At 40.9% G+C, this 25,121-nt stretch overlaps 2 protein-coding genes across 10 annotated transcripts; one reads left to right on the top strand and one right to left on the bottom strand.

The window, feature by feature from the left end:
• Positions 1-47: 47 nt before the first annotated feature.
• Positions 48-24,800, bottom strand: LOC108041212 (mediator of RNA polymerase II transcription subunit 15). Of its 9 annotated transcripts, XM_044460380.1 has the most exons (12): positions 18,225-18,334; positions 16,966-17,343; positions 12,777-13,105; positions 11,354-12,144; positions 10,096-10,581; positions 9,829-9,895; positions 9,357-9,516; positions 8,197-8,486; positions 7,784-7,828; positions 7,512-7,649; positions 1,672-6,972; positions 48-667 (listed from the first exon to the last, which is right to left on the bottom strand). In XM_044460380.1, exons 2-11 carry the CDS (start codon positions 17,202-17,204, stop codon positions 2,381-2,383), a joined length of 7,137 nt encoding a protein of 2,378 aa, XP_044316315.1. In that variant the 5' UTR covers positions 17,205-17,343; positions 18,225-18,334; the 3' UTR covers positions 48-667; positions 1,672-2,380. The 9 variants fall into 9 exon arrangements, with proteins under 9 accessions (XP_044316315.1, XP_044316319.1, XP_044316318.1 ...); XM_044460384.1 differs by lacking the exons at positions 1,672-6,972; positions 18,225-18,334 and adding an exon at positions 9,151-9,222 and having other exon boundaries at positions 8,224-8,486; positions 9,357-9,555; positions 12,408-13,105; positions 16,966-17,335; XM_044460383.1 differs by lacking the exons at positions 1,672-6,972; positions 18,225-18,334 and adding an exon at positions 9,151-9,222 and having other exon boundaries at positions 9,357-9,564; positions 12,408-13,105; positions 16,966-17,333.
• LOC108036962 lies at positions 19,345-20,350 on the top strand. Its single transcript, XM_017113374.2, is given in 3 exon segments — positions 19,345-19,451; positions 19,515-19,754; positions 19,756-20,350. Coding segments are annotated over 3 exon segments (657 nt in total). The 5' UTR covers positions 19,345-19,448; the 3' UTR covers positions 20,170-20,350.
• Positions 24,801-25,121: the final 321 nt, after the last annotated feature.

The following is a 25,121-nucleotide window of genomic DNA, read 5'->3' as shown; positions in this document are numbered from 1 at the left end:
TACTAAAAATGTTTACTGCATAAAAAATTATACAACACAAAATATATTTCATATATATATATCAAATAATAATAATCAAAAATATTTAAATTTAAAGAACATTCGTATGCATACGAACTGAGTAAATGAATAAATATTGATGACAAACAAAAGAATCTTCAAGAATGAAATTATAATGTTCGCAAGTAACAAAAATGTGTAATATATTATTAGTCGTGTTTGATGTGCGCTTTCGTGTTATCCGGATACATATCAAGCATAGTCGGTTTCTTAGATTTTTTTCGTTTCGTTGTTACCTCAATGCACCTGCATTCTTCATCTTAACGTTTAGGATTAGTAAATATTCGCTTTCGCTATTTGTTTCGAAATTTTGTTAGAATTGTTTTGTTTGGTTTTAGTGCTGCTATCAAATCGCGTTAAACAAAAATAAAACATTCCTCTTCAGTTACAATGGTGTTTGTTAGTGTAAAGAAATTTTACTAAAAACTTGTTCCCGTTCCCAAGTTATTTGATTGTGGCGATCCTTAGAGTGTCTGGTACTTAAACTAGATAACTATAACAAGCAATCTGATTGATTTTCAGTTTCGTTTTATATTTGCTGCTGTTGAGTTGCTATAATTGATTTCTATGGCGTTGAGAAATAATTATAGATCCGATTGTCCAGGTCCTGAAAAAGATCAAATCGAGAAGAGTTATTTTGGAGGGACTTTAACAAGCCGAAACAAACAAATAAAGCTAACACTAAATTGTAGAAACTTTCAAGTCTTTGCTTGACTGATCCAGGTTCAGACTTACATATAAAGAAAACGTCAAAAGTAAATAAATAAATATATAATAAATTAAAAATTGAAGCAGCAACTAAGAAAGTGCAAATGCCAGGCAGCCAAATCAATTTTGAGAGAAAACTTCACCTTTTTTGTTCAACTTTTGTTTGTTTTGTTCGTTCAATTCAAGTCAGTTCAATTCAATTTAAGTTTTGGGGTAAAAGCCATTCATTGTCATTATTAAAGTTAACGATTAATTTTTGTTAAAAATATATATTTCTTATTGTGTGTATAAAACAAGTTAATTGAGTATAAGAGAAACAAACATTTTATTATGCATTTGTAAACTCATGAATGGTTAATGTAACGAACGACTTTTCGATAAGTTATATTGTACAATTTTCCATTTTATGTTTTTTCACTCAATTATTATTATTGTATTTATTTATGGTCATAACAACAAAAAAGTAATCTTCATTCGTTGTTCTTTGCAAGGTGGAGTTTGCTCTCCAAGCTTAAGTTTGTAGGGAAGCATTTGGGAAAGGAACTACAATTATTTATTAAAAATATTTGCGATGATTAGTATGTCTAACCATATTGCTTTCATTTAACATTAATGGGTGGGAAATGTTTTGTATTATCAATATTTACTTAAGATCGTTCAATTGGTGATCATTAGTTTGCATACAAACCTGTGTTAGATTTATTTTAATTTCTATCGCAAATATTTTTATGGACAAATTAAAAAGAATACGGCACACAGAATTAAAGTCAATTAGCGGCGAAAATAAAGGTAAATACATAGAGTAGATAGAGGACAATTTTTTGAATATAATGAAAACATTCAATTAGTTAACATTTGTTTTTGGGTAATTTGTTTTTTAATAAAATTGCAATTTTTAGGTACCTTAGGATTTTGAACGAGTTTTACAAAATCATTGAGTTGAGATGAAATTGGTTTTTATTTTGTTGTTTTTTGTGGCGTTTGATAGATTTTTTCCAGTTTTATATGCTTGTTATTATTTGGTTCGATTTCATGAGTTACTGTTTACTAATTTTGAAATACTCATGTAGTTTTAGAAAATGATTTTGGTTTTGCGCTTTACTGAGGTAACAAACGAACGAACGAATGAACGATTTCCTTTCATTGGTTTCAATTGGTTTATTTACATGTTTAATTAGATTTAGTTTATTAATGTATTGAGTGTATTCGATATTCATAATGTACAATGTGAATGGGTGTGTTGATAATAATGAGATGAGAAATGCAATAAGTGGCACTTTTATCAGCCATTCCCAGGGGCAGTGACAGTTTCGGCCAAATGCAGAAGGTGCTTAATTTACCAAAAGTTCGGGAGTGGAATCCGGTTCGGAAATGCTTCAAGCTTTACCCCCTTGATTCTGCATGTTTTGAACCAGAAGTTGGAGTAACCAAAGGCATTGGTACCAAAGTACTCCGCCTGAATCGATTTAAGTTCGCTTTTTATTTCGTTCGAATTCGGGGCGCAAAAGATTCTCTTGGCGAGATTCGATCTGCCATTTGAACCGGTCTCACATCCCAGCTAAAGACTATAGACCCGCCCTGTTATTTACAATAGGCATTCGTTTGCCATGTTCTAGACTCTCCGCCAACTGCTCACGGATCGTTCCCGGGATTGTGAGTGTGAGTTCTGGCGGAAGCACTCCGGACTCTTGCTGCCCCTTCCATTCGCAATTTCCGGGGACTCTGTGACCCGGGCCAAGTCCCGGTTGATCGTCTTGGAGCTGAGCACTCGCGGACAACGCACTGTCCAGGGACTACGACGTGGATCCTGCAGAGTACGGAAGCTCTTGGAGGGCAGCACCTCATCCCCACTGCCGCTGGCCTCGCACCAACTGTTGTAGTAGTCGGAGTACTCCTTGTCCTGCTTGGGCGTGGGTGCCGGCGTGCTGTCCAGCGAGCTGTTCTCCTGCGCCGAGTCCATTTCCTCCACCAAGGCTCTCTTGGCGGCCGCCTGAAGGCGTTCCATGGGCAGATTCCTCAAATGTGAACTGTCGTTCTTGAGCAGCAGACTCTGGACCAGTTCATTGACCAGCTTATCACTCACAACGCGCTGGTTCTTCGCCGAAGGACCCATAATTGGCGAAGCTGGACTGTTTGGCGTCGAGGGATTGTCCGCATCGATACTGGTGTTCTTTCGAAGCGGCAACGAGAGGCGCTCCCTGCGCTGTGTCATGGTCTCCGCATCATTAAGGGATCCAGGATTCTGACGCCTGGTGATGGACACATTGTGGACAATCTTCCTGCGGCTGGGTTTTAACTGAAACTCATCAGCTGGATTAACTCCCGCCTCTGGAACATCGTTCTCGTCCTGCAGCAGCTTGAAGAGCCTGGAATGTGTGGCAGCCCGTTGGTAGCTGGTCATCTTGCGCAGCTCCGGAAAACTTTCCGACTCGGTATCCGTCTCGGACAGCTGACGGTTCATGTCCGTCACCCCAGAGTCATCCTCCTCGATCTCCGACTCCGATCGCTGGGTGCTGCTGTTGCGCGAAAGGGTTCCCTTGCCGTGGGCACTGTCCACTGATAAGGATTGCTTGGTCAATCCCTTGGAACCATCGCTTCCCGGCGTGGGAACTACCTCAAAAGCACTGATCCTATCACGCACCGATATTTTGGGCGTTTCACTGAACTTCTCCACCTCTAGATCAGGTAGTCCATTGGACAAGCGCTTAACTTCTGGTTCGGGTTCCACATAGACCTCTGGTAGTTGTGGCTCCATGTTAGTGGGAGTAGCAGCTCCTCGCTCCTCTTCTTCGGTTTCGGATATAACTGGCTTATGCTCTTCCACGATAAGACCGTCTTCGCCCACTATCTGGTATTCACCAGGCGGTCCCAGATCCATGTCTTGTGGCTCCTCGACTTCCAGAATAACACTGCTGCGATTGGGACTGGCAGTTTGTTGTGGCGGCGACTGCTGACCATCGATTGAGGTGTTGAAGAAGGCCATGGCCTGGCGGTAGTTCTGCCGTTTCTGTTCGGCCTCCTCGATTTGTTCGTTCTTGGATCGTTCCTGTTCCATGTCTGCCCAGAAATCGGGTTCGTCGTTGTTTTCATCAGCCTCCTGTGGCGGTGGAGCCCAGGTATAGACAGTGGCTGGTTCGTGCATCGATGCCATGGACATGGTGTCCATGTGGCTTAGATTGCTCTCTGGGATCACTTCTTGGAGTTTCTCAGTAATCTGGTCCTCTTGTTCTGAACTCTCGTGTTCCAGTTCTTCGAATTGCTCGGCCAGAACTTTTTCCTCTTCCAAAACGGGATCCACGATTTCGGGTTCGTGACCCCTGGCTGCTTCTAAAGTGGCCCATACATCGATCTCCACAGCTGCTTCGTCTGGTAACTTGGCTCTGAAAGCCTTGATCTCGACGGGCTTGTATGGGGTCTCCTCCACCGAGTTCTGGCGTTCTTTGCGAGCCCAGAAGGTTGCTGACCTATGGAACGTGACATCGTCATCATCGTCTTCACCTGGCTTCCGCTTCGCTTCGATCTCGGCCCAGAAATCAATCTCTTCATCGGTATCCACTTCTCGAGGTTCTTCTGGATATTTTGTGGGGTCATAGGTAAAATCGTTGGGTTTCTCTTCATCTTGGTAGCTGGTAGTTGATTCAATTTCTGCCCAGAAGTCATCATCCTCTTGATCTTGTTGGATTGGTTCCTCTGTCACTTCCTGAGAAGGCCAGATGTCGCTTTCCGGTTCGTTCTGCGGCTCTGAGTTGTAAGTTGTGTGTTCCCAACATGAGCTTACAGTGTTTTCCACTTTGGTTGAATTGACTGAGGCCCAGAAGTCCTCTTCTACAACTTGATCCACCTCTTGGGGTTGCTCAATTTTCTTTGGTTTTTCCTCAACTACAAAAGTCACTTTGGCTTTTTGCGGCAGGGGCAATGATTCCACCTGAGCCTTGAGCGTTGTTGTCCAGTGCTCCACTTTTGTAACTGACTCTTTTTGTAGGGGAGTATAAGTAACGGTTTTCTTTTTCTTGGTCCACTGCTTTTCCTCCTTATCGATGGATTCATTTTTTTCTAAGCTGGCCCAAAAGTCAACTTCCTCAGTTTTTTCCTCTTGCTCCGCTTCGGGTTCTTTTTCTTTGGAAGTCGTAGCAAAGGTAGACCAGAAGCTATTTTTAGCTGCCTCCAGCGAAGCTTGAGTTTTGGACATATCACCAGAAATTGGTCTTGGTGGCTTGGCCGCAGATATATTCTCCTTGGGTCGAAGATTTGGCGTTTCAGCTGCCGATTCCACTGGCTTGGCCTCGGGAGTTTTCCAAAAGTTCTTGGACTGCTCCATCATCTTCTGAGCCTGCATTTTGGTGGCCATTAAAGTGGCAAAGAAATCAAATTCTTCTTTTGGTGAGCTTGCAACTTCCTTAACCTCTTCGGTCTTGGCTTTTGATTGATCTCGTGAAATATTATTGGTCACATCATTGGCCATCGTATCGCCCATGAATTTATTACGCATGCCTAGTGAAAATGAAGCAGAGACATCTTCTTCACTGACTTTGATGGGTGTGCAGATTTCCTCCACGGGATAGGCTTTGGAGGTCTTATAAGGTTGGACTGACTTCTCCACCGAATTGGATCGCGAAGAGTTCGACAAACTGATGGTCACACTGACCTCACAGTCATCGTCCTCATCCTCGCTCTCCACTTTGGCCACACTGAACGAGCTGACGATGCTCGGTTGTTTTTCCTCGATCTGAGTTGTATTGCCCACTTCCACGGTGGCAATGTTTTCATCATTGGAGCTGCGGCTAAACGAGAAACGGAGTGGCAAACGCACTGTTACCGAATTCGACTCCTCGTCGTCATCATCATCATTTTCTTCGATTTGCTTATCAATATCATCGACTATGGTGGATCTGGAGTCATCTTTTCGAATGACTGTCTTGGCGTATTCGCTGCTGCGTTCCAGTTCGCTCTCCTCCTCGTAGATAACACTGAGGTCTTCCTCTACAATGTAATCATCGTCCATTTCCTCGACTAGGCCCTCTTGATCTTCGTCAATCTGTTCCTCTTCATCGTACATTTCATCCGCCGTGGTCACATCATCTTCGTCATCACTGCTCTCGGAATCCAGTTGCTGTTCCAGGGTCTTACCCTTGTAGACCTGCACATTTGTCACCGATTTGATGGACTGCAAGGGAGCTGGACGAGCTCCAAGCTTGGGGGTATCCTCTTCGTCCTCATCGCTGCTCTCCTCCTCCGATTCGCTATCGGAGTTGGAGGCATTCTCGCTGGGGGATCTCTCGCCCAGCTCCTTGGACTGCTCGCCTGCATAGTTTTTCTGCAATTGCTTGGAGAGATTGGCTTGGGTATTTCCGCTGGCAATTTTGTTGATATTGGCCAAACGTTGGCTCAGTACATCCATGACCTCGTGCTTGTTGGTGCAGATATTTCGGGCCTTCGGTTTGCTGACGAGCTCTTCGATCTCCACGGAGTGCGCCCGCTTCGGAGGCTCTCGGGGCTCCACTCGGATGTGATGCTGCATGATCACCTGCGAGGGAATATCATCGGTACTGGGGGTGATGATTATATCCGGCAGAACACTGCTGGCTCTGCTCTCTTCGGTGGAACTCTGGCTATAACTGGGTGCCACTGGATAGGGATATGGGTGAACGTAGGGTGGCATGGCATGGAACTGGGGATAGCCAGCGGGAAATTGCGGATCCCCCGGCTGTTGTCCATAGGGTGGCAGAGGTGGCGGATAATACGGGTAGTAATAGGGATACGGGGGAAATACCTCTGCCTGTTTGCCATCCACCACCGATTGTTGTGGTGGTGGTGGCGGGGGATAGGCATAGGGATATGGCCAAGGAGCAGCCTCGCCGTTCACCGGTTGCGGTGGAGGTGGCATGTACCAGGGATATGGATAGCCAAAGGCATAGGGATAATGCGGTGGCACCGACTGCGACCGAGGTGCTTGTGGGGGACAAGAGCTATCCGAATTGAGGGATGAGTTTGATGAGTGGATGGTGGGTTCTGTGCAGGGTGGTGGTGTGGGTGTGGGTGTGGCTGATGTGTAGCTATGACGTTTATTGGTTTTACTGTTAATCTTATTATGATTATTATTATTTTCAGTATTTCCATTGTTATTATTATTATTATTATTATTTGGGGATTCGTTCAGTTCAACATTTTCCAAATCCGAGTCCAGCTCGGAGTGAATTTTATGGTCTGAGGTCGGTTTTGTGGTACACGGTTATCAAATATAAAAGAAGAAAAAGAGAAATAGACACGGTGAGAGTGCGAACATTATGTTGTGTTTTGTATGTGATCCTTTTTGTCAAATTGATCAGATCAGATCAAATCTGATCTGATTGGTTTAATGGTTAAGCAAGCTATGTACAAGTAAATGGTGCATGAGGAATGCAAAATGGTGGCTTTGCTTGCAAAATGGTTTGGGATGCTTTAAAGTTAATATCAAATGCCATTAGGATTAAGTCAAAATATTGTCTGGACACCATTCATCCAAAAAAAGGTGAAATCTCTCAAAAAAGGTTTTAAAATTACGATCCTTGATGCAATGCTCCATGTGCTTGTGTCTGGATGAGCGTGTGATCGTTAAGGTTAGTAATGAGTTGTGATTATATATACAGCAATGATTTTTGTATGATGTATGTATTGGATTCAAAACTGGTAACTAAATTTAAGAAAAACGATTTCTCCTTCCAAGTGTTTTCGGGACACTGAGTTCTTGTCACAGCTGTACTTACCGGCATTTTCAGGTGTTGTCATTGCCTGTAGAATTTTGAATGATCGACTGGGTATAGCGCTGCCGGTGTATTTTTTGGGTTCCGGAGCTTGCTGTTCACTTGGCGGCACATATTGCTGTTGTTGTTGTTGGGGTGTATCTACAGAAAAGAAAAAAAAATTTAATAAATGGTGGATTATCATTGTTATATAATATATCAGTTTCGATTTTAATACAACTCTATTCTTCTTTATGTTGAAGCTAAGTTCAAAACAATCTGCATTCATTTCTTACCATATCGTTGTTGTGTGAATCGGTTCTGAGCGGAGACGCCATTACCTGAAATAAACATTCATTTTATAAAGCAAAGTCAAATTGATACAGTGGTTATTTAATAATTAAACAATAAATTTTTAACTTAGTAGTGCTGCAATTTTGGTATGAATTAGGTGACACCAATACTTGTAAATCTAGTCAGGACAGACACAGGAAGCTAGTTAGTTTCTATCAACCAGAAGTTGTTCTTGTGGCTAAAAGCGGCTTTACTTATTAGTAGAGTTCCCAAGTTCACCCAAGACACTTCCCGAGGATTAAGCACTTTCACCACGACCAGACTCTTACTCTTACCCACCGATGAATACGGTGATATACGAATGAGGTTTCTGAGGATGGACCAGGGGAAATGAGGACAACCTATCGGATCTCACCTTGCGGGGACCAAGCTAGTGGCGTACCCGACTGCTGATGATTATTCTGCTGATCCTGGGCGATCTGTAGGCGCCGCATCTGTTCGATGGTCGGACTATTCCTGGCCTGCTGGGCACTCATCTGGCGGGCGAACTGCGGCCGCTGCAACTCCGCCTCCTGGGGCGTCTGCTGCATGTCCTGCCGCGAGTCCTGCCGCAAATCCCCATTCCCGCTGCCATCGTCCACGGTGTCGGTTATCTTTTGCAATATTCTAAACGATTTCGATTGGATGGGCGGTGAGCGTGGATCGCTGCAAGTAGATATAGGCGTGTGTTAGGTTAGGTTGTTGGTTAGCATGCCGTCGAAAATGTATTGAAATTAACCAAATTACAACGATTTTGTTTTGTGCGAACGAAACGTTTGGATTAATGGTTAGTTTCGGTTTGGATTGAACTTGTGATTTGAAGTAAACGAAATCAATTTTTTTTTAAATTTTCAAAAATGTACGAAAGTGTACTTGAAGCCAGAATGCAAATGCCATGTATGAGAGGTTAGATAACTACGATACACAGACTCCATATATTAAACATTGAACACAAGAAAAATATATATTTGACATTTCTATTTCGTTAAATTTTACATTTAGGCCCTTCTAAATAATTAGACTCACAAATGTCGGTACAAATTTCTTGATTCTAAACAACTAAACAAGCTCAACGTCTGAAGTATGACGTGTAAAGTTACTAAAGATTTTTTGTTAGGTTTGTTTGATTTAAAATTACTCAAAAATTTGTATTTCCTTTCTTAAGCGTAAGAAACATTTTTTAGATATATTTTTAGGCTGGATAACTAAGTAACATATAATTAATCCCCTTGATTTTCTGCTAAACATTTTTAACAACACTTAATAATGCATGGCATGAACTATTGATGTTATTCGAGATGCTTTGGTGGGCACAGTGCTCTAGTACTACCTGAGACGATTCTTTCGGAAGAGTATCTCCGCCTCGAGCGGACACTGGTGCACATACAAATTGTAATTGGCACTAAATAGACGGTTTAGTTGGTAGAAAAGCACAAAATTAATACTCATTAGTGCGGGCCAATTGTTTGGTGTTGGTAAAGCACAAAGATTGCTAACGGTGGGATATAAATCCACTGGAAACAAGAGTCTACTTACTTTTGCAGCAGCACCGGCGATTGGGAAACTGGACCACCGCGTCCTCCCTCAATTGCAATTGGGATTATCCTGGTGGCATTACCGTTGGTGTTGTTGGCACTGGTGGGCTGCTGGCTGGGCGACAGGACTCGCTGACCTTGAGCTGGGTAATTCTGGTAACCTTGATCGACAAATTGATTAGCTGAGCGTATTATGTGACCTGCAGGCGCTTTCGTGGGAAAGAAAGAGTATACATAGACACATGGTGATGTAGAAGTTGGAGAGTTACACTTTTGGACGAGAGCAGGGATTTTGGGGAAATCATACACGGGTGGAGAGTCATTCCTTTAGAGCGGAGAGTGCACGGGATTTTTGGGGTTTTGGGTAGGAACTACGTATGGTTTTAGTCACAAACATTAAGGAGTTTTTTTTAGGAAAGCGCCACACATATTGTACAAAACACAAAAAGCAAAAGGCTGCCTTAAGGACTTACCACCAAAGTTGGGCTGCGCTGCGGCATACGTCGGCGTCTGCTCTAAGGTAATGGGTATTATACGCTCCTTAAAATAAATAGAAAACCCAAAGAATTTTAAATATTATTTATACTTTGAGTATACAAAATTGCACTTTATCAAAAAAATAAAAGAAAAACGCCACATCGATTATAAAGTCGTGGTTAAATGCAAAATATGTCTTTTAAGTAAGTGTCTTCTTATCAGATTGGTATTAAAAATTACGTAAATATTTCAAAAAAGCTTACCCTCGGAGCACTTTGATTTGCATTGTTGCTGCTGCCATTGGTGTTTAAGTTGATCTGCAAACGCAGTCCTCCTGGCTGAGGATTCGATCCGAAATTCTGAACAGTCGAGATCGGAGTTGGTCCAAAGCCATTTCCTTGGGCCAACTGGGGTTGGTAGAAGGATGTCTGCTGCTGCTGCTGTGGCTGCGGTTGAGGTACGACTTGGGGCTGCGGGGCCGGAGTGGTCTGTCGCAGAGTGGAGGGCAGGACATTGCCGTTCTCCTCGGGACGAGCCCAAGGAGCCTGCTCCTTGCTGGCCGGCTGCGATCTGAGCCACTGCATCGGTTGGTTGGCCTGTGGCTGCTGTGGCGATCCCTGCTGCTGTGGCAGCTGGCGCATCGGGGAATCCCGGGCAGATGCCTGCTGCTGCTGCTGCAGAAGGATTCGTTGAGCCTGTGGCTCTGTGGGCTGGGCCAAAGGAGCTATGTAGAGCGAGCCAACGTTGGTCTGTGAACAGAAATATAGCCACAAGTTCAAATATTTAGATTCCATTTGTTAATCATCATTGTTTTCCTAACAAGTTTATTTAAATTTGTAAATTCTCCTAATAAAATTTTTCGCTTGCCAATCGCCTCAAGTTCAAAATTCGTGTTTGGCCTTTGCATGTGCCTAATTTTAGACGCTGCACTTGGTGAATGCATTCAATGTTTACTCTTATGTGTGAATCGAACATTCTCACCCAAAGACTTTGGTTTAAAAATATCTTTATGTGTTTCCGCGAAAACAGCTTGTCAGCCATTTGACTTGATTTGAGGCATTCCATTTATTTGCATTCTATTAACGTGAATATTTAATATTGCCTAACATAAATATTTTTTTGAACAATTAGCAGTGACCAGTTTACTTAAATATTACTCATAAGCTATGGAGGGGCTTGCTCAACGAGGCGTATGAGTAATAAAGTTAAAGGTCAATTCGATATGGAAATAACACAAAAATTAGTGGGCCAATTTGCATTATGCACATACGTAGATATGCGTAATAAAACTGCTGATCTTGAACAAAATGTTTAAGACATTTAAGGCAAACCAAAAAAAACCCGTGACTATACAAAATAATTTCATTAAATCAGTAAGACTTAGTAATAATAAACCAATTTTTGGTAAATGTCTTGTGATAAATGTTGTTATTATGATATCAAATAATATTTGTCTATCAGGAGAAAATATATAGTATTTTGATAGACTTTACTTAAACTATTACTTTCTAAGTAACTTACCGGCTTTGACGCTCCTGCAAATTGGTTTTGTTGAGTGCCAAAGTTCTGCTGTTGCTGCTGTGAATTGAACGTGTTTGCTGCTGGTGTTTCAGTCCTTGCTGGACTGAAGACATCGCGAGATCTTTGTTGCTGCTGCTGTTGCTGAACATTGTTGTAAATGGGCTGCGGATGCAATTCCTGTTGTGCTGCAGGCTGAACGCGCTGTGTACGCCAGGGCACTGACTGAGCTGCCTGTTGTTGCTGTTGCAATTGCTGCTGCTGCAGTTGTTGCTGCTGTAGCTGTTGTTGCTGCAGTTGTTGTTGCTGTAGCTGTTGCTGTTGCAGTTGTTGTTGCTGCAACTGTTGCTGCAGCTGTTGCTGCTGCAGTTGTTGTTGCTGTAGCTGCTGCTGCTGCAGTTGTTGCTGCTGCAATTGCTGCTGCTGCACCTGAGCCAATGGCGATATCGCAGTTGGTGGACGTTGCTGTGGGGTCTGCTGCTGTTGCTGCTGCGCAAAGCGGAAGGGGCTTTCAGTGGATCGCTGTTGCTGCTGCTGCTGCTCGAAAGGCGATCTAGGACTGTCCGTCTGACGAGTGTAGACATTGACAGCCGGCGATGTGGGCATGGCCACACTGCGGAACTCCTGTCGTGCTGCAGGTTGCTGCTCCGACTGTTGCTGCTGTTGCGGCGGTGTTGCCGGTGGTGTGGGCTGCTGCTGTTGCACCGGAGGCGTCTTGGCCGCTGGCGGCACTTGTTGAGTGGGTGTATAAGGGCTATAACTGCTTTCCACGCTGGCTGCTGACGGTCTTGGACCTATATTAAGAAGGGATAAATAAATTTAAATTCCTTTTTTCTACTCTAGTTTATTTTAAATATTTTAGTGCAGTTAGTGGGAGGATTCTCAGCCAATTTGTAGGGCCTTTGGATGTCTGGTTAGTCGAATGGGGGTTTTAAGAGAAGCAACCTCAACCGCTTAGTAAGAGCTGGCGATGTATGATGTATCGTATATCGGGATCAGTAGCTGAACCAAAAACACCCAAAAGTAAAGCGAGCCAAATCCTCGGGGCTCTGCTCACCATCAACGGCATCTGCTGGGAGGGTATTGCTGTTGCTGTTGCTGTTGCTGTATCCTCCATTCTGACCAGCTTCCACCTCGGGCAGCGGACTCTTGGAGCGATCCTTGCGGTACTCGTCCTTCCAGAACGTATTCTTCTCAACCGGCGGCGCCACCTTGCGCAGCGCAGCGATGGGATTGGCCGGAATCTTGATTTCCGGCCGGAAGCCCAGTGGCGGTGGCTCAAAACGCTGTGGAGTCGGTGATTTGCGGGCCGTGGCCGGCGAACCGGGTGCACTGAGTCGGCCCGCAGGTGGCGCTAGTGTGCTGGGAGGTTGTTGTGGGGGTGGTGGTGGGGGTGCAGCGCTAGCACCTTGAGTGCCATTCTTACCCGACTGCTGCTGCGGCGGCGGAGGCGGCGGTGGCAGCACCTGGAACGGCATGCCCATGGCAGCGGCTCCCATCGAACTGGCCGCACCACCTCCGCCCGGCGACTGTGGCTGGGCGGGTCTGTTCTGCTGGGCGGCTCCGGTGGCTCCCTCCGACTGGGCGTTGCGCGCCAGCCGCTTGGCCATCCGCTCCGAACGGATCTGGGAGAGATCGATGCCGCCGGGCGTGTAGGTGAATGGCTTCTTGTCTTTTGTCATCATCGCGTTCTGCACGCAGGCGGGTGCCTCGTAGCCCCCGTTTCCGGATCCGCCTCCTCCGCGCTGTCCATACCTAAAAAGATGAACATATACACAACGGCATAAGAAAGGGGAGAACATAAAAGGCACAGTCAGAACACGACTGAAAAAATACTTCTGTTACCTCTAAAGTATTACAATAGTAAATTATTAAAATGTATGCTAGATTGACATTAATTTGTTTGTAAATTTTTTATCCACAAGTTCCTGCGTTTTTAAACCACCAACATAATAAAAAAGAAGTTATTTATCAAGTGGAGTAGTATTTTCTTCATAAAGTGATAAATGATACAACCATAAATGAAGCCAACTTAGATTATTCATAGGATATGGTTGTTGAATTATGATAATTTATCATTGCACCAATCTCCAAAATCAAACTTTATAGATTTTGTGTAACGTTTTTTTTAGTTTGCAGTTTCATTTTCGCTATACTTCCGGGCCATGCTAATCTGGCTTCCATCTCCACTTTGTTTCGGCTATTTATCAATACTTTTGTTAAATCTTTTTCTAATTTATTGTTTCGCTCTTGGTCACCGGCAAAAACACTCATTTGTGTTGTTTTCCTTTCTTTGCTGCTGCTTGACTAATGAGTCGCTCATCGATAGTTCAATGAGCCAATGTTTTGATTTTTTAACGATCAAGGGGGAAAGTGAGTTGAAGTTGTTACGGACGACCGTCCATAAAAGGTGAGACGACCGATGAAGTGCCAAATTTGAAAGGTTGAAAGTGAGAAGTTATGGTATTATACCAAAAAAAGGTCCATTGAAAAAATTGCCTGAAGCAATTTGATTAAAATAAAGTCAATAGAGAATTAAGTAACTCATTTTGGGTGCGAATTATCATTTACCAATTTTCTGTTGCCAAACGCATTGAAAACCAATATTTTTTAGCGGTATAAGCAATTTAATATGAATAAATCATTGTTTGATTTTCTCAAATAAGTTGATGGATTTTACTTCATTAATATTATTGAACACAAAATTAACTAAAAAACTAAAAAAAATTAAGCGATGCCGACCAGTAACGTTAAAATCTCTAAAAAATTACTGGAACAATTCAGGAAATGTTTGGAAATAAATATAAAGTATGTTGAAAATATAATGCCTGTCACGTTTTTATGCTTTTTATTTATTTGATGTAGATTTAAGCTGGGAAAACTTTCCTATTCGCACTTTCTCAGTACCGTTGAATATGTTTTCATGTACATACAAGTAAATCCCACTTCCCAGTTAGTGTCGACTTTTCTCCGCATAATTTGCTTATTTTAAATGCGTTAAACGTTAACAATTCGCTAATTAAAAGCGAAAATCGAAGATGACGTTCTCGTTAACGTTTGCTGAGCCTGAAAGCCTGTTATGTCGAAAGAAAGTGATGGAGTTCGGGATCGGGTTCTGAAAAAAAGTCGTCAGGCCTGTTGCTGATTAGCTTGGTGTGCGTGAATGATTCGCATCCAAGTGGGTCAGGCGAACAGGAACAGGTGATGTCTGCCAGTCGTTTCATAAAGTTGACACGGCCAAAAAGCTGCGGTCTGCGGTACAATCCATTCAATATTGGGCCAGAGACCCAAACCGCAAATGCGAAGGCCAAGTGATTTGGGAAAACGGTTGCGAAACTCACCCACAACTGGCTTACATGCAAATTGGAGCGCGTGCATCAAAGTCAAATGCAAATGACGTAACTCTGTCGCCGAGACTGCGGTTAAATGACAGAATCGCATTTAAATCACAAAGCAAAGCCAGCCAGAGCAAATCTTTAATTGCCCCCATATTCGGGGCGATCTAAGAAATGCCGTCCAGCTCCTTATAGATGACAGGGAAAACTATGGATAGATATTACCCGGACTGGTTGTGTGTTGAACTTGCCATTGATTATGTGCGAATTAACAGCATCAACAGCTTCCATAATTGTCGGGCCGTGCCCAAAATTGTGAGGTCGTTCAGTTCAGTTCAGATCGGTTCAGTTGGGTGTATGTGCATTGTATCCCTCGTTTATTGACTCGATCGGAGTGTTTTATGGTCGGGTAGGAAATTCAATTTACACAATCGTTTGGTTAACTGTTTTGCTGTATTTAATGTTAGCCCGCCTTATTCGGCTCGGTTATGAAAGTTATTAAACACACCGTGACAAGCCTGGAAAAATGTCAGTTTTGTGCAATAAACATTTCCTGAAAAAATCTAGGGAACGAGCAGTAGTGCAAATATACCCATTCATTGTTCTCCATTCCAATGATCGTCACGCACATTAAACTAAAAAATTCGTTGCCAAAATTTCCGGAATCGAAAAAAACATTAAAAACTAAGAGATACACGAGCTAAAAGCACAGATGTCGCCTAATGACGTCAATGGCTGGGACATGGCGTCAGTACTTGAAGGTACTTGGGGCTTCGGCTGGCCAGGAATTGACCACAAGACAAGACCGCCAACTGTTTGCTCCTCTGACAGATTTGGCAATTAAAATGTCAGACCACAAACTGCGTGGAACCAGGAAGAGTGGACCAAGTGCATAGCCAATTTGCTAACATAGTTTGCATGTAATAATAATAATGCGACTAATAATGACTAATAAACTGGCGCACTTTACCTATATATTCCTTGTGAATCATTGGCAAATGCGATTCATTGTCACATTTTTCACTTGCACTTTGCGTCTTAAATAAACATATATTTCTAGAAATATGTATATCTAAGAAAATTTTACTTATAGTTGACCAAAAAAAAAAATAAATGCAAAACGTCAGAAATCTTTAAGGCGCAGCTGTTCGTGCGTGAGCTAAAACATGCCATGGTAACAAAAACAAACTCAATTTAAAAATGAAATGATAGAAAAACATTTGTGCAATTCGCATTTTCACTTTTTCCTATTTGTTTTTGTTTTTGATTTTCGCTTTTTCGCATGCAAATGAGCGTGCAAAAATGTATCTGCAGGCAACTGGCAACCAACTTGGAACCGGGCGAATCCGCACGATATGAGAGAACACGTTGGTATCTCTTCAATTTTCCATTTCGACTTTTTATATTCCCATTTTTAATACAATAATTCAAGATATATTAGCCCATAGAAAAAAATGGAAAATATATATCAAAACCATACAAATGTTGTTATAAACAAAATAATAAAATAATTTACAACATATTGATTGGATTTCAAAGGTAGATATTTTTCCATAAACGAATTGCGGGTAGTAAAGCTTTAATTTATTTAAAAGTGCAAGTGTAAGCATTTTATTTTCACAATACTTTAAAACAATAAATAAAATTATAAATAAATTTAATTAGATTCCAAAACCATGTATATCTTTGTGGCGGTTATTATAAGCTCTAATTCATTTAAATGTGGATACATATATATATGGTATTATTATATATAACAGATTTTTATAATATTGGACCATTTTAATTGTTGTATTATTTTATGATTTTATAAATTAAAATGGTCCAATATTATAAAAATCAAATAAAAATGTTTTAAGGTTTTTCTTTAGGCCAAGTTCCATCATAACCCCGATTACTCTCTAGTAAAAGCAAACTTGTTGCCTAGGAGCATCTGCAGTTGCAGCTGGCCGCGCATATTTCAAGATCAAGGGCAGCCAGGCCAGCAACATCAGCAGTGCAGCAGAAGTAAGAACTTGAAAGCTGCCACATGCAACATGACATAATGATAGTCATTGTCCGCCCGTCTTGGCTATAAATAGCTGCATCCGAAGACAGAGCGATACAGGGTGCTCCGTCCAGCCGCCCACATTCCGCAGTTGAGCTAATCTAGCGATAAATATTTACTTGGAAATGGCTTTTGCCCTGGCATTCTAGCTATCTTTTTCTTGCCTTGGCTATTGCGCGTTAAGTGTGTTGTTTTTGTTTGGGTTTGGGTTTGGCTGGTTGGCTTGTACTTACGACGATTCGAGGGCCATCTTGGCATCCCCATTCGCGGACAGCTCTGACAGCTGGAACCCGCGATCCTGACGAACCATATAAGCGGGCAGCGTGTCGATGATGGCATTGGCCTTATCATTGTACGACCCGAGGAGCTCCCGATACTTGGAGTAGACGACGCGCTTCAGCTGCGGATTCTTGGCCGAGACGGGACCGGATGATGGCGACGGTGACGGAGATTGCAGCGTTGAGGTGGCCATTGTTTGCGGTTTCTTGTTTATTTATATTTTATTTCTTATATTTCTGCTCACTATTTTATCTCAATTTTGTTTTTAAACTACACTGGCATAGCGCGATTGGGAGTCGAGTCACTTTTAAGACTTTTTAAGACTTTTCTATCTGCGAATGGCCAAGCAAATCACTTTTTAAACGGGCTAACTAATGGGGTTTTTAATAAATGGCATAAGGCTTAACCTTTTGAGCTCAATATGCAAATAAAAAAGGGCTTTAAGAAATGTTTTGGAATCTAAAAGATGTTTCCTCCATTACGCTTCTTATATTTTTCATTTCTGAGAAGCAAAAGTGGTCTACCGAAAATGGCATTGCTTTTAATTTTGTTATTTAAGGTAAGAGGTACTATATATGGGGTACAACAATATGAAAAAAATTAATGTTTTCCAATAGTAAAAAGCACTTATTCTGCTTACAAGGGAAATTCTTACAAATAGAACCATTTGTAAGAATTTTTCAGCTATCTTTGTTTCTTAGATCTGTTTTCAAACGAGTTGAGCAATAGAAAGAAAAATATTTACACCACATTTGCGAAGTTGCAAATGCCCTTATCAGTGAATGTGCACTGAACAAGCGGAGCCGAAACAAAGAGTGTCAGTATAACCAGCCAGAATGGGTTGTACAATCGATTTACATTTGTCGGATCGTGGGACATGGGAACAAAGGTGCCAGATTGAAACCTAGGTGGACTCAACGAATGACTCAACGATCGATCGATTGCGGGAAGTCAATTTAACCTTTTTTGACACAGGGCAGCCGGCAAATGCTCATGTTGCCGATGACTCACATCGAATTTGGGGGAATCAAACACAGAATCATTATGTGGACCAGCTGTTTCCCATCTCAGAGAGATACGCTCACGCACGTTAATTATTTTTAGGCATGAGCTAAAGACTTGCTCCGAATTAAACAAATATTTGCTTGGCCTTCGCGGGGGAGGAGATATCTAATGCTTTTGCTTTCGAACTTTTCTTAAATTTTAATCACACCTTGGTCACTCACTAACTTGGACACACGCGTCGCGCAAAAGTATCTCGTAGGTTCGTTTGTATCTGAATCTGAGGAGCGCACTGGGGCGACTGAACGCAGCAGACTCTCGAGGCGCATTAAAGTCGGGTTCGCTGGAGGTTGGACGGCGGACCTGAGTCGGCTTGTTCGGCAACTTGTTGCAGATACATTTCCAGCCGTTGAGCGGTGCCAGTGCCGCAAAAGGAAAACCGAGCTCTTGACAAACGGTCGGCTGGCACGCGGACTGGGGAGCAATTTATACGTCTGTCAATGCGGTTCGATGATGGCGACAAATTTCCAGCTAAACGCCAAAAGACTTTAGACGCTTTCGTTTATCTGTATCTGGCTGTATCTTTCGACTCTATCTGCATCTCTTATCGTGCTGCTAATTGTTTTCACTCTGCTGTCATGTCGCCAGCTTATTACTTTTGTCGCTTTTCATAATTAAACCAAAAATCAAAAACGTTGAACGGGTATCTCCCACGGCACTATCTAACTTCGGGGGATTTCTTTATCGAATCCCCACTCGGCTTGCTCTAATTAACTCAGGCGAACAAGCATCTGCGGAAATGTGGCCCACTAGCCTTGACAGACAAATAAGATGTTATCTTTTCTGCTGTTTTTGCGACTGCTTTGTGCCCAGTTAAATAATAATTGGCAAGAAAGCGTTAAGGAATTTAAAACGCAGAATGACTGGGCTGAAATCATTTTCTTTTGCTGCCTGACAGCTACAATTTGTTCGAAATCAAAAAAACTGGCATAAAGAAGGGGAAAGTTAAGAGACAACATTGGGAAGCTTATCGGTTATTATGGATGGTTCTGGTCATCGAATAGACTTTCGTTTGATCCCATTACTGGTAATTAAAAATAAATATTTCATTAATGCCTCTAATAGCCTTAAGCTATTTATTTTCAAATAAATTGTTTCAATTTTCTGATAGGGAAATGTATTTATTTATTTTATATGACTGTTTTGTTGGCAGATATTTTTCATTTATTGACAATTTAAAATATTTTCATAAAATGAATTGAAACAAGACAATACTTGAGGTAAATCACACAAGCATTTGCTTTCCTCTCACCGACATTCCTTTCAGAAACTTCCTTAGTTGTCAGTGAAAACTTTTCACAACTATTTGCTGACGAGATCTAACTGATTTCCGCAGCTATATTCAGAGATATAAAATTAAGGCCAGCCCGAAATTATGGTAAGTTAGAAATAGACCGAGGAAAAGCGGTTCAGTCTAAGCACTCCATAATGTCCCATCAAGAACAACCGGTTCGCCCATTTGGATCTGGAGACGCTCTACGGGATTCCCCTGATGTGTCCAGTGGCCAAGTGCGAGTCGCAGATGACGCCGCTCGAGATGCTGGCCCATCTGTTGATGCGGCACAGTCCGCAGGATTCGATGACCGAGATCGGAGACGAGTTGCCGTTGGAGTACGAGGTGGAGCTGGATAAACTGACGCCGGGATGGAACCACTCGGTGGGCGTGATCGCCTACGGGGGATTCCCCGAAGGCGGGTCTCAGCCGAGCGGTTACTCCAGATCTGCAGATTCTCCACCATCTGCCCATCATCCTCATGCTGTACGTGAGTCCGCCTGTGCTGAACATGGACCAGGCCTACATCTTCTACCTGGTGAGTCCGGTGTCCTCCAGGCGGGTGAATGCCCACGTATCGCTGCTGGATGTATTTCATAACCACGAGACGCGTGGATTTCGCTACCTGCGCAATTCCCAAGACACTCCTGCGAAGGAAGGCGATGACCTGCTCTACTGCAACATAGACTACCTCTTGTACACGGCCAACGATATACGGGAGCTGTGTCTTTCAGGACTGCAGCGAAGGATCTTCGTCAAGATCATTCTCCACGGCGAACCCGACCTCTTCGAAGTGGTCACCCAGCAAAAGGTGCCCGACTAAATGACTCATTTGGTTCGATAAACACTTAAGTGCCGCGCCGCCAATTGACGCACACTTGAAATTCGAGTGGCTGTCAATAATATTCTTTCCTCAAAGAACTGTCAGAGAATTTGTCTTCCCCCATTCATTCAATAATTCTGTTTTGGCTGGCGCGAAACTGGGTCACACAGAGATATTCGGTGTTGTGCAGACATCAATCATCAGGGCCATCTAATTAGTTAGCCACAGGCCTCTTATTGTGGGAAATACAATAATGTTTTTTTCTAACCGTGAAGAATGGGATTTTTAATTATGTGTTAAACGTGCCTCTGCTCTTTTCGAAAACAATTTTCTTTTTCTCCGTCACTCTTTCCCTTTCTTTTAATACATTGACCCACTTTGTTGCAGTGCGATATTATTTAATTTTATTAAATTATATGCAACGACCTTAATGCAACCACAGACTACAATATTCATTTTGTTTACACATTTGGTAATGCCAAAATCATGAAAATAAAGAGGATATTTTATCCTTAAATGCTAGGGCTTTGAAAACGTTTGGGTAATTTATGTTTTTACTCAACTTGCTTGGTTAAAAATATAAGAAGAATATGGTCGTAAAAACAAAAATGAAATAGAAGGAAAATAATTTTTTTCACACGCCGAATGCCTAAAAAACCGCCTGTGGGTCTGGCGATTAATCTCATAAATTAACCAAAACTATAGGGGCATTAAAGAGACGCAAACAAAAAACATAAATACATACATATACAATGATTCGATGCTATTTATACGAAACTTAATTTTGCAAACATAAAACGAACAAAATTTATAGCCCATTTAATACAAAAACAGCAAAACGATCTTTCAGGGCAAAGTAAAACAAAAAACAAAGAAAGATAATCCAATAAAGAAGCTTTTCCCATCAACACCCACTGCCAAAGACACGAGCGTGTGTAAAACTATGATATTTTTTGTTGGAACTGACCTTGAAAAAATGTCTGGTGGGCAGGGGTAAAATGTTTTACGTTTAAAATAAAAAAAAAACGCAATCAGGGAACTCATTCATCACTTTCTACGACTACTTGAGTGTGCAACTCGTTTTGCATTTGTCATTTGTTGGGGCTGCCGCTGCGTTGATTGCATGACATGGGCACATCAGACAGGGAGCCATGGGATTGGGTTTGGTCCGCACTCGTAATTATTTATATTAATCTGGCCAGGCGATCCCAGGTGAAAGCGAAACGCAGGCTCTGCCCCAAGCCCGTTGCACAATCGATGGCGGTAATATTTCTTCTTCAGCTGATGGCGGGATATATGCGCATGCAAACGTGAATTTCTGTGTACTTTTCCTACCATGACCACATGTCGTCATTCATCGTTTATGGCCAGATAGGCAACCGAATCCCGCCAGCGCCTTTTTCTCGATTTTTATATTTTTTCTTACAGCTTGAATTGGTGCTGTTTGAAAAATTTCCAAGGTATTGATTTGTGGAATCAAAAATAAAACCAGAGAGAAAGTTCCAAGCATCGCGCGGTTTTCCAAGGAAAGGCACAAAAATGTATGATTTTTAGGAAATATTCTTAATTGTAAAATCAAGAAATAATGTATTTTTTTAATGAAATAATTTGTATTTCAAAATATCAGAAACTTAATCATTTTATAAACGTAATATTTTTTATAAATATTATATGTATTTTTTTATTGTTATTAAAGTTTATTTATATATTAAATTAAACAATATGTTCTTTATTTCATTAAGTCCCAGGAATGGGAATATGTATTCTAATATAAAAATCTAACAAAAATTGGCGGCAAACTTATAACGATTTCCAAAATTCTGGCTTTTATTATAAGTGTATAAGCAAGAAGGCGAAAACATAGTGAATCATTAAGCCAACTATCATGGGAACAATCTTAGACCATTCACATTGATGTCCAATAATCAAATCCCAATGCTGTTGATCTGTCATATGGGTGTGGCTTTATTTCTTCCGTCTTATCCAATTGGGAATCTTCCTTTAATTTTAATTCCCTTTTTCACATTCAAATTTCACGGTCAACTGCGACCAACTTGAACTTCAGTCAACAAATCTGTTTACGAATTTTAAAAATGCAAAAATGTATTAAATAAATAAACTCACACCTGATTTACGCAATCAACAAAAGGGAAAAAACCGACAAAGAAGTGTGAAAATAATTGTCGTTGACAAAAATCAAAGTCATGTCTGGCAATGCATCAAAGGCTCAGACATTAAAATGCGAAAAATTATTTAAGCTTAAGTAAACGTTAACACTTTAAATATACATGGTCAGTATTGATTTCAAGTTCACACGTAAAAATTGTAAGTATAGTTTTTGAACTACAGTTTACAACATTGTTTTGCAAACTATAAACAGTAAATTAATATGTTAAACGTGGCGTATACTTGACGTTTTGTAGACAACGTTGAAAAGTTTCTGCTATTATTTTAAGAACAATGTTCTATTATAAAGAACACAAATACAATGAAATTGTGGTTAATTCTAAGTTTAATATGTATACGCTATACGTGGCGTATACTTAACATTAGGTTGCAAAATTCAGACATATTTTATATATATTTTTTTAATAACTATATAAATTTGAATTTTCATACGTGATGCCTTTTAGCTAGAAGAACAAAATCTAAACAATGAAATGAAGACACTCAGAAATTTAATATTCGTGAAAAGGTCCAAACAGTATTTTGGTTTTTTTTTTGCAGTTTGACCCAATTTTGTCAATATATTATCGCAGATTTCCGTGGGTGTTGAAAATTTATGCGCCACACATCAACGTCAACAAAGAAATGCAAAAAAAAATGTAGTGTCTGAGGAAAACATTTAAAAAAGAAACTCAATAATGAAATAAATGCATTTTATGCCAAATTCTTGGCTTTTTGTTTTGAAAGGTTCTTGAGAATTTGTTTTATGATGTGCGTGGTGGCTTCGAGGGAAACTTCCGGTGAATGCCGTCAGCCGTCTAAATTCCCGACACGTGTGCCAATTGCCTCTAGACAAAGCAAAGAGACAGCTGCTGGCTGCGGCTAAAACATAAAATTGTGCACCACCACAGCCCGAGTGAAATGTTGTTGAAAAATAGGAAATTTAATTAATTAATTCGCTGAGAAGTGGGGGCAAGAAAATAGCAGGGAAGGGAAGGGAAAACACCGAAAGTGTCGCCTGCCAAAAAGCGCGTGCAGCATGGGGCCAAAAGAGATTTGGGTGTGGGTGTGGGCGTGGGCCATCGTTGGCCTTCAAAAAACTCATGAGTGAGCCTTAATTGTGGGAGAGATCATAAAGATGTTCCGACTATATGTAGAGGCATATACAGCTGTGGTCAAAATACTAGTAGTGGGGAAAATGTATAAGAAAACTTTTAAACCAGCACAAGGCAAGAAATAATTGCTTCAATTAAATAACTAAGCATAAATACAGATCACTTTAAATACAAATATTAAAAATATTTAAATATTTTGTATTATTTATTCACTCCGTGAACCAATAAAAATATTTTTTAAATTTCTTTAGAACATATTTTCCTGAATTATCTTTACGAAAGTTAACTTTTTCTGCTTGCAGTTTTAAAGACATCTAAATAGCCCTATTATTTTGAACTCATCTGTAAATACATCTGTTTTATTTATTTTTGTTAATCTTAACAATTTCCCCGGCATAAGATACGCATGTGTTTTTTTATTAGATTTCGAATAACACTCGAAAAATAATGATAAATATTAATGAAATAAAGCAGATGCCCTTTTCAGTATTTTATCAAGTTCGAATCTTGTAAATTGCCAAAAGTTATTCGCTAAACATTAAAGATTAAATAATTTAAATTAATTTCATCTATTATTTCGGTTTAAATACGAATTGAATTGTATAATATTCTTTACTAAAAAGCCGAATATTTTGATTTATTAAATAAACTGTATATATTCTCATTTTTTACTTACCCAGAACTCATGTTAGCCGCTTTCTTTGTATTTCAAGTTCAACTCCAAAGCACTTTTACACACCGCCTACACACAGTCACCAGTCGGAGGAAATCGCGTTTTTGAGATTTTGTCGTAGGCGTTGGTTTCTGCCAATCGCACGCAAGTCTACGAAAAGATTTTGCAAACGACGCCTATGCACAGAAAAACACTGAAAAATGTATGATAAATTAAAAGGAAATTATGAATATTATATTAAAATTATTTTGCACCGAATATCACGCGTTATTATATAATTTGCGGCACGATCACTAAAGATCCATTGGGAAATAGTTTTTTCACTTGTACGTAACATATGTTGTGTGTTCAGAATGTCGACGATTCTCATATTTAAAAAGCGATTACTCTAGCTTATATTTAAGGGTTTAGCACTGTCTAGAAAACTAGAAAACCCTTTTTCACCAATGTTCTTTTGAAAATTTTGTAATTTGCTATTTATAAAACGCGGCACGACGCATTGCTCACTTTTGCCAGAGAAAATACTCGTATCTATATCTATATATATCCGTATATATAGACAGCCCAGCTAGATGGTAGATGGTATAGATATATATATATATATATGTGTTAGTTTCTAGTTGAAAATTTCTTTATTTCGGATGGTTTTCTCGTTTGCAACGCGTTCAAGTTAGCAGCCCAAGTCGCACTGAATTCGCACACGAAATTTTCTCGGCCGAAAAGCCGAAAAGCACATTTCACATTTCGAAATATATTCTTCTTCTTGTTCGGTACATATTCTTTTCGACCATCGGTCATGTCCGTGTCTATATCCGATTTGAATGTATAGATCGCACTGCGATTGTATGCGTACTTGTGAGCATGTGTAAAGTGCGTCTGCTTGGAAAATTCTATGAATTTTGAGTTTATTTAAAAGAAATCTAAAAGTTGAGAAAGCCCGCGGACGTTTGTACTTTTTGTTTTCCTCTTTTCCGATCCGCAGAACCATTCTAATGTAT

The sequence above is a fragment of the Drosophila rhopaloa genome, unplaced genomic scaffold (assembly GCF_018152115.1).
Source record: "Drosophila rhopaloa isolate 14029-0021.01 unplaced genomic scaffold, ASM1815211v1 contig_2, whole genome shotgun sequence".
NCBI classification, from domain to species: Eukaryota; Metazoa; Arthropoda; class Insecta; order Diptera; family Drosophilidae; genus Drosophila; species Drosophila rhopaloa.
Note: the sequence above shows the minus strand (reverse complement) of the source record. Positions and strands in the feature narration are given on the sequence as shown.

Bases quoted from the DNA above. Each gene is read 5' to 3' on its own strand.
- LOC108041212 (XM_044460380.1), bottom strand. From the start codon at position 17,204: ATGGCCACCTCAACGCTGCAATCTCCGTCACCGTCGCCATCATCCGGT. The intron at 9,896-10,095 runs GTAAGCTTTTTT...ATTTATTTTAAG, and splicing joins CAAATCAAAGTGCTCCGAGG to GAGCGTATAATACCCATTAC. The intron at 9,517-9,828 runs GTAAGTCCTTAA...TTGTCGATCAAG, and splicing joins AGCGCAGCCCAACTTTGGTG to GTTACCAGAATTACCCAGCT.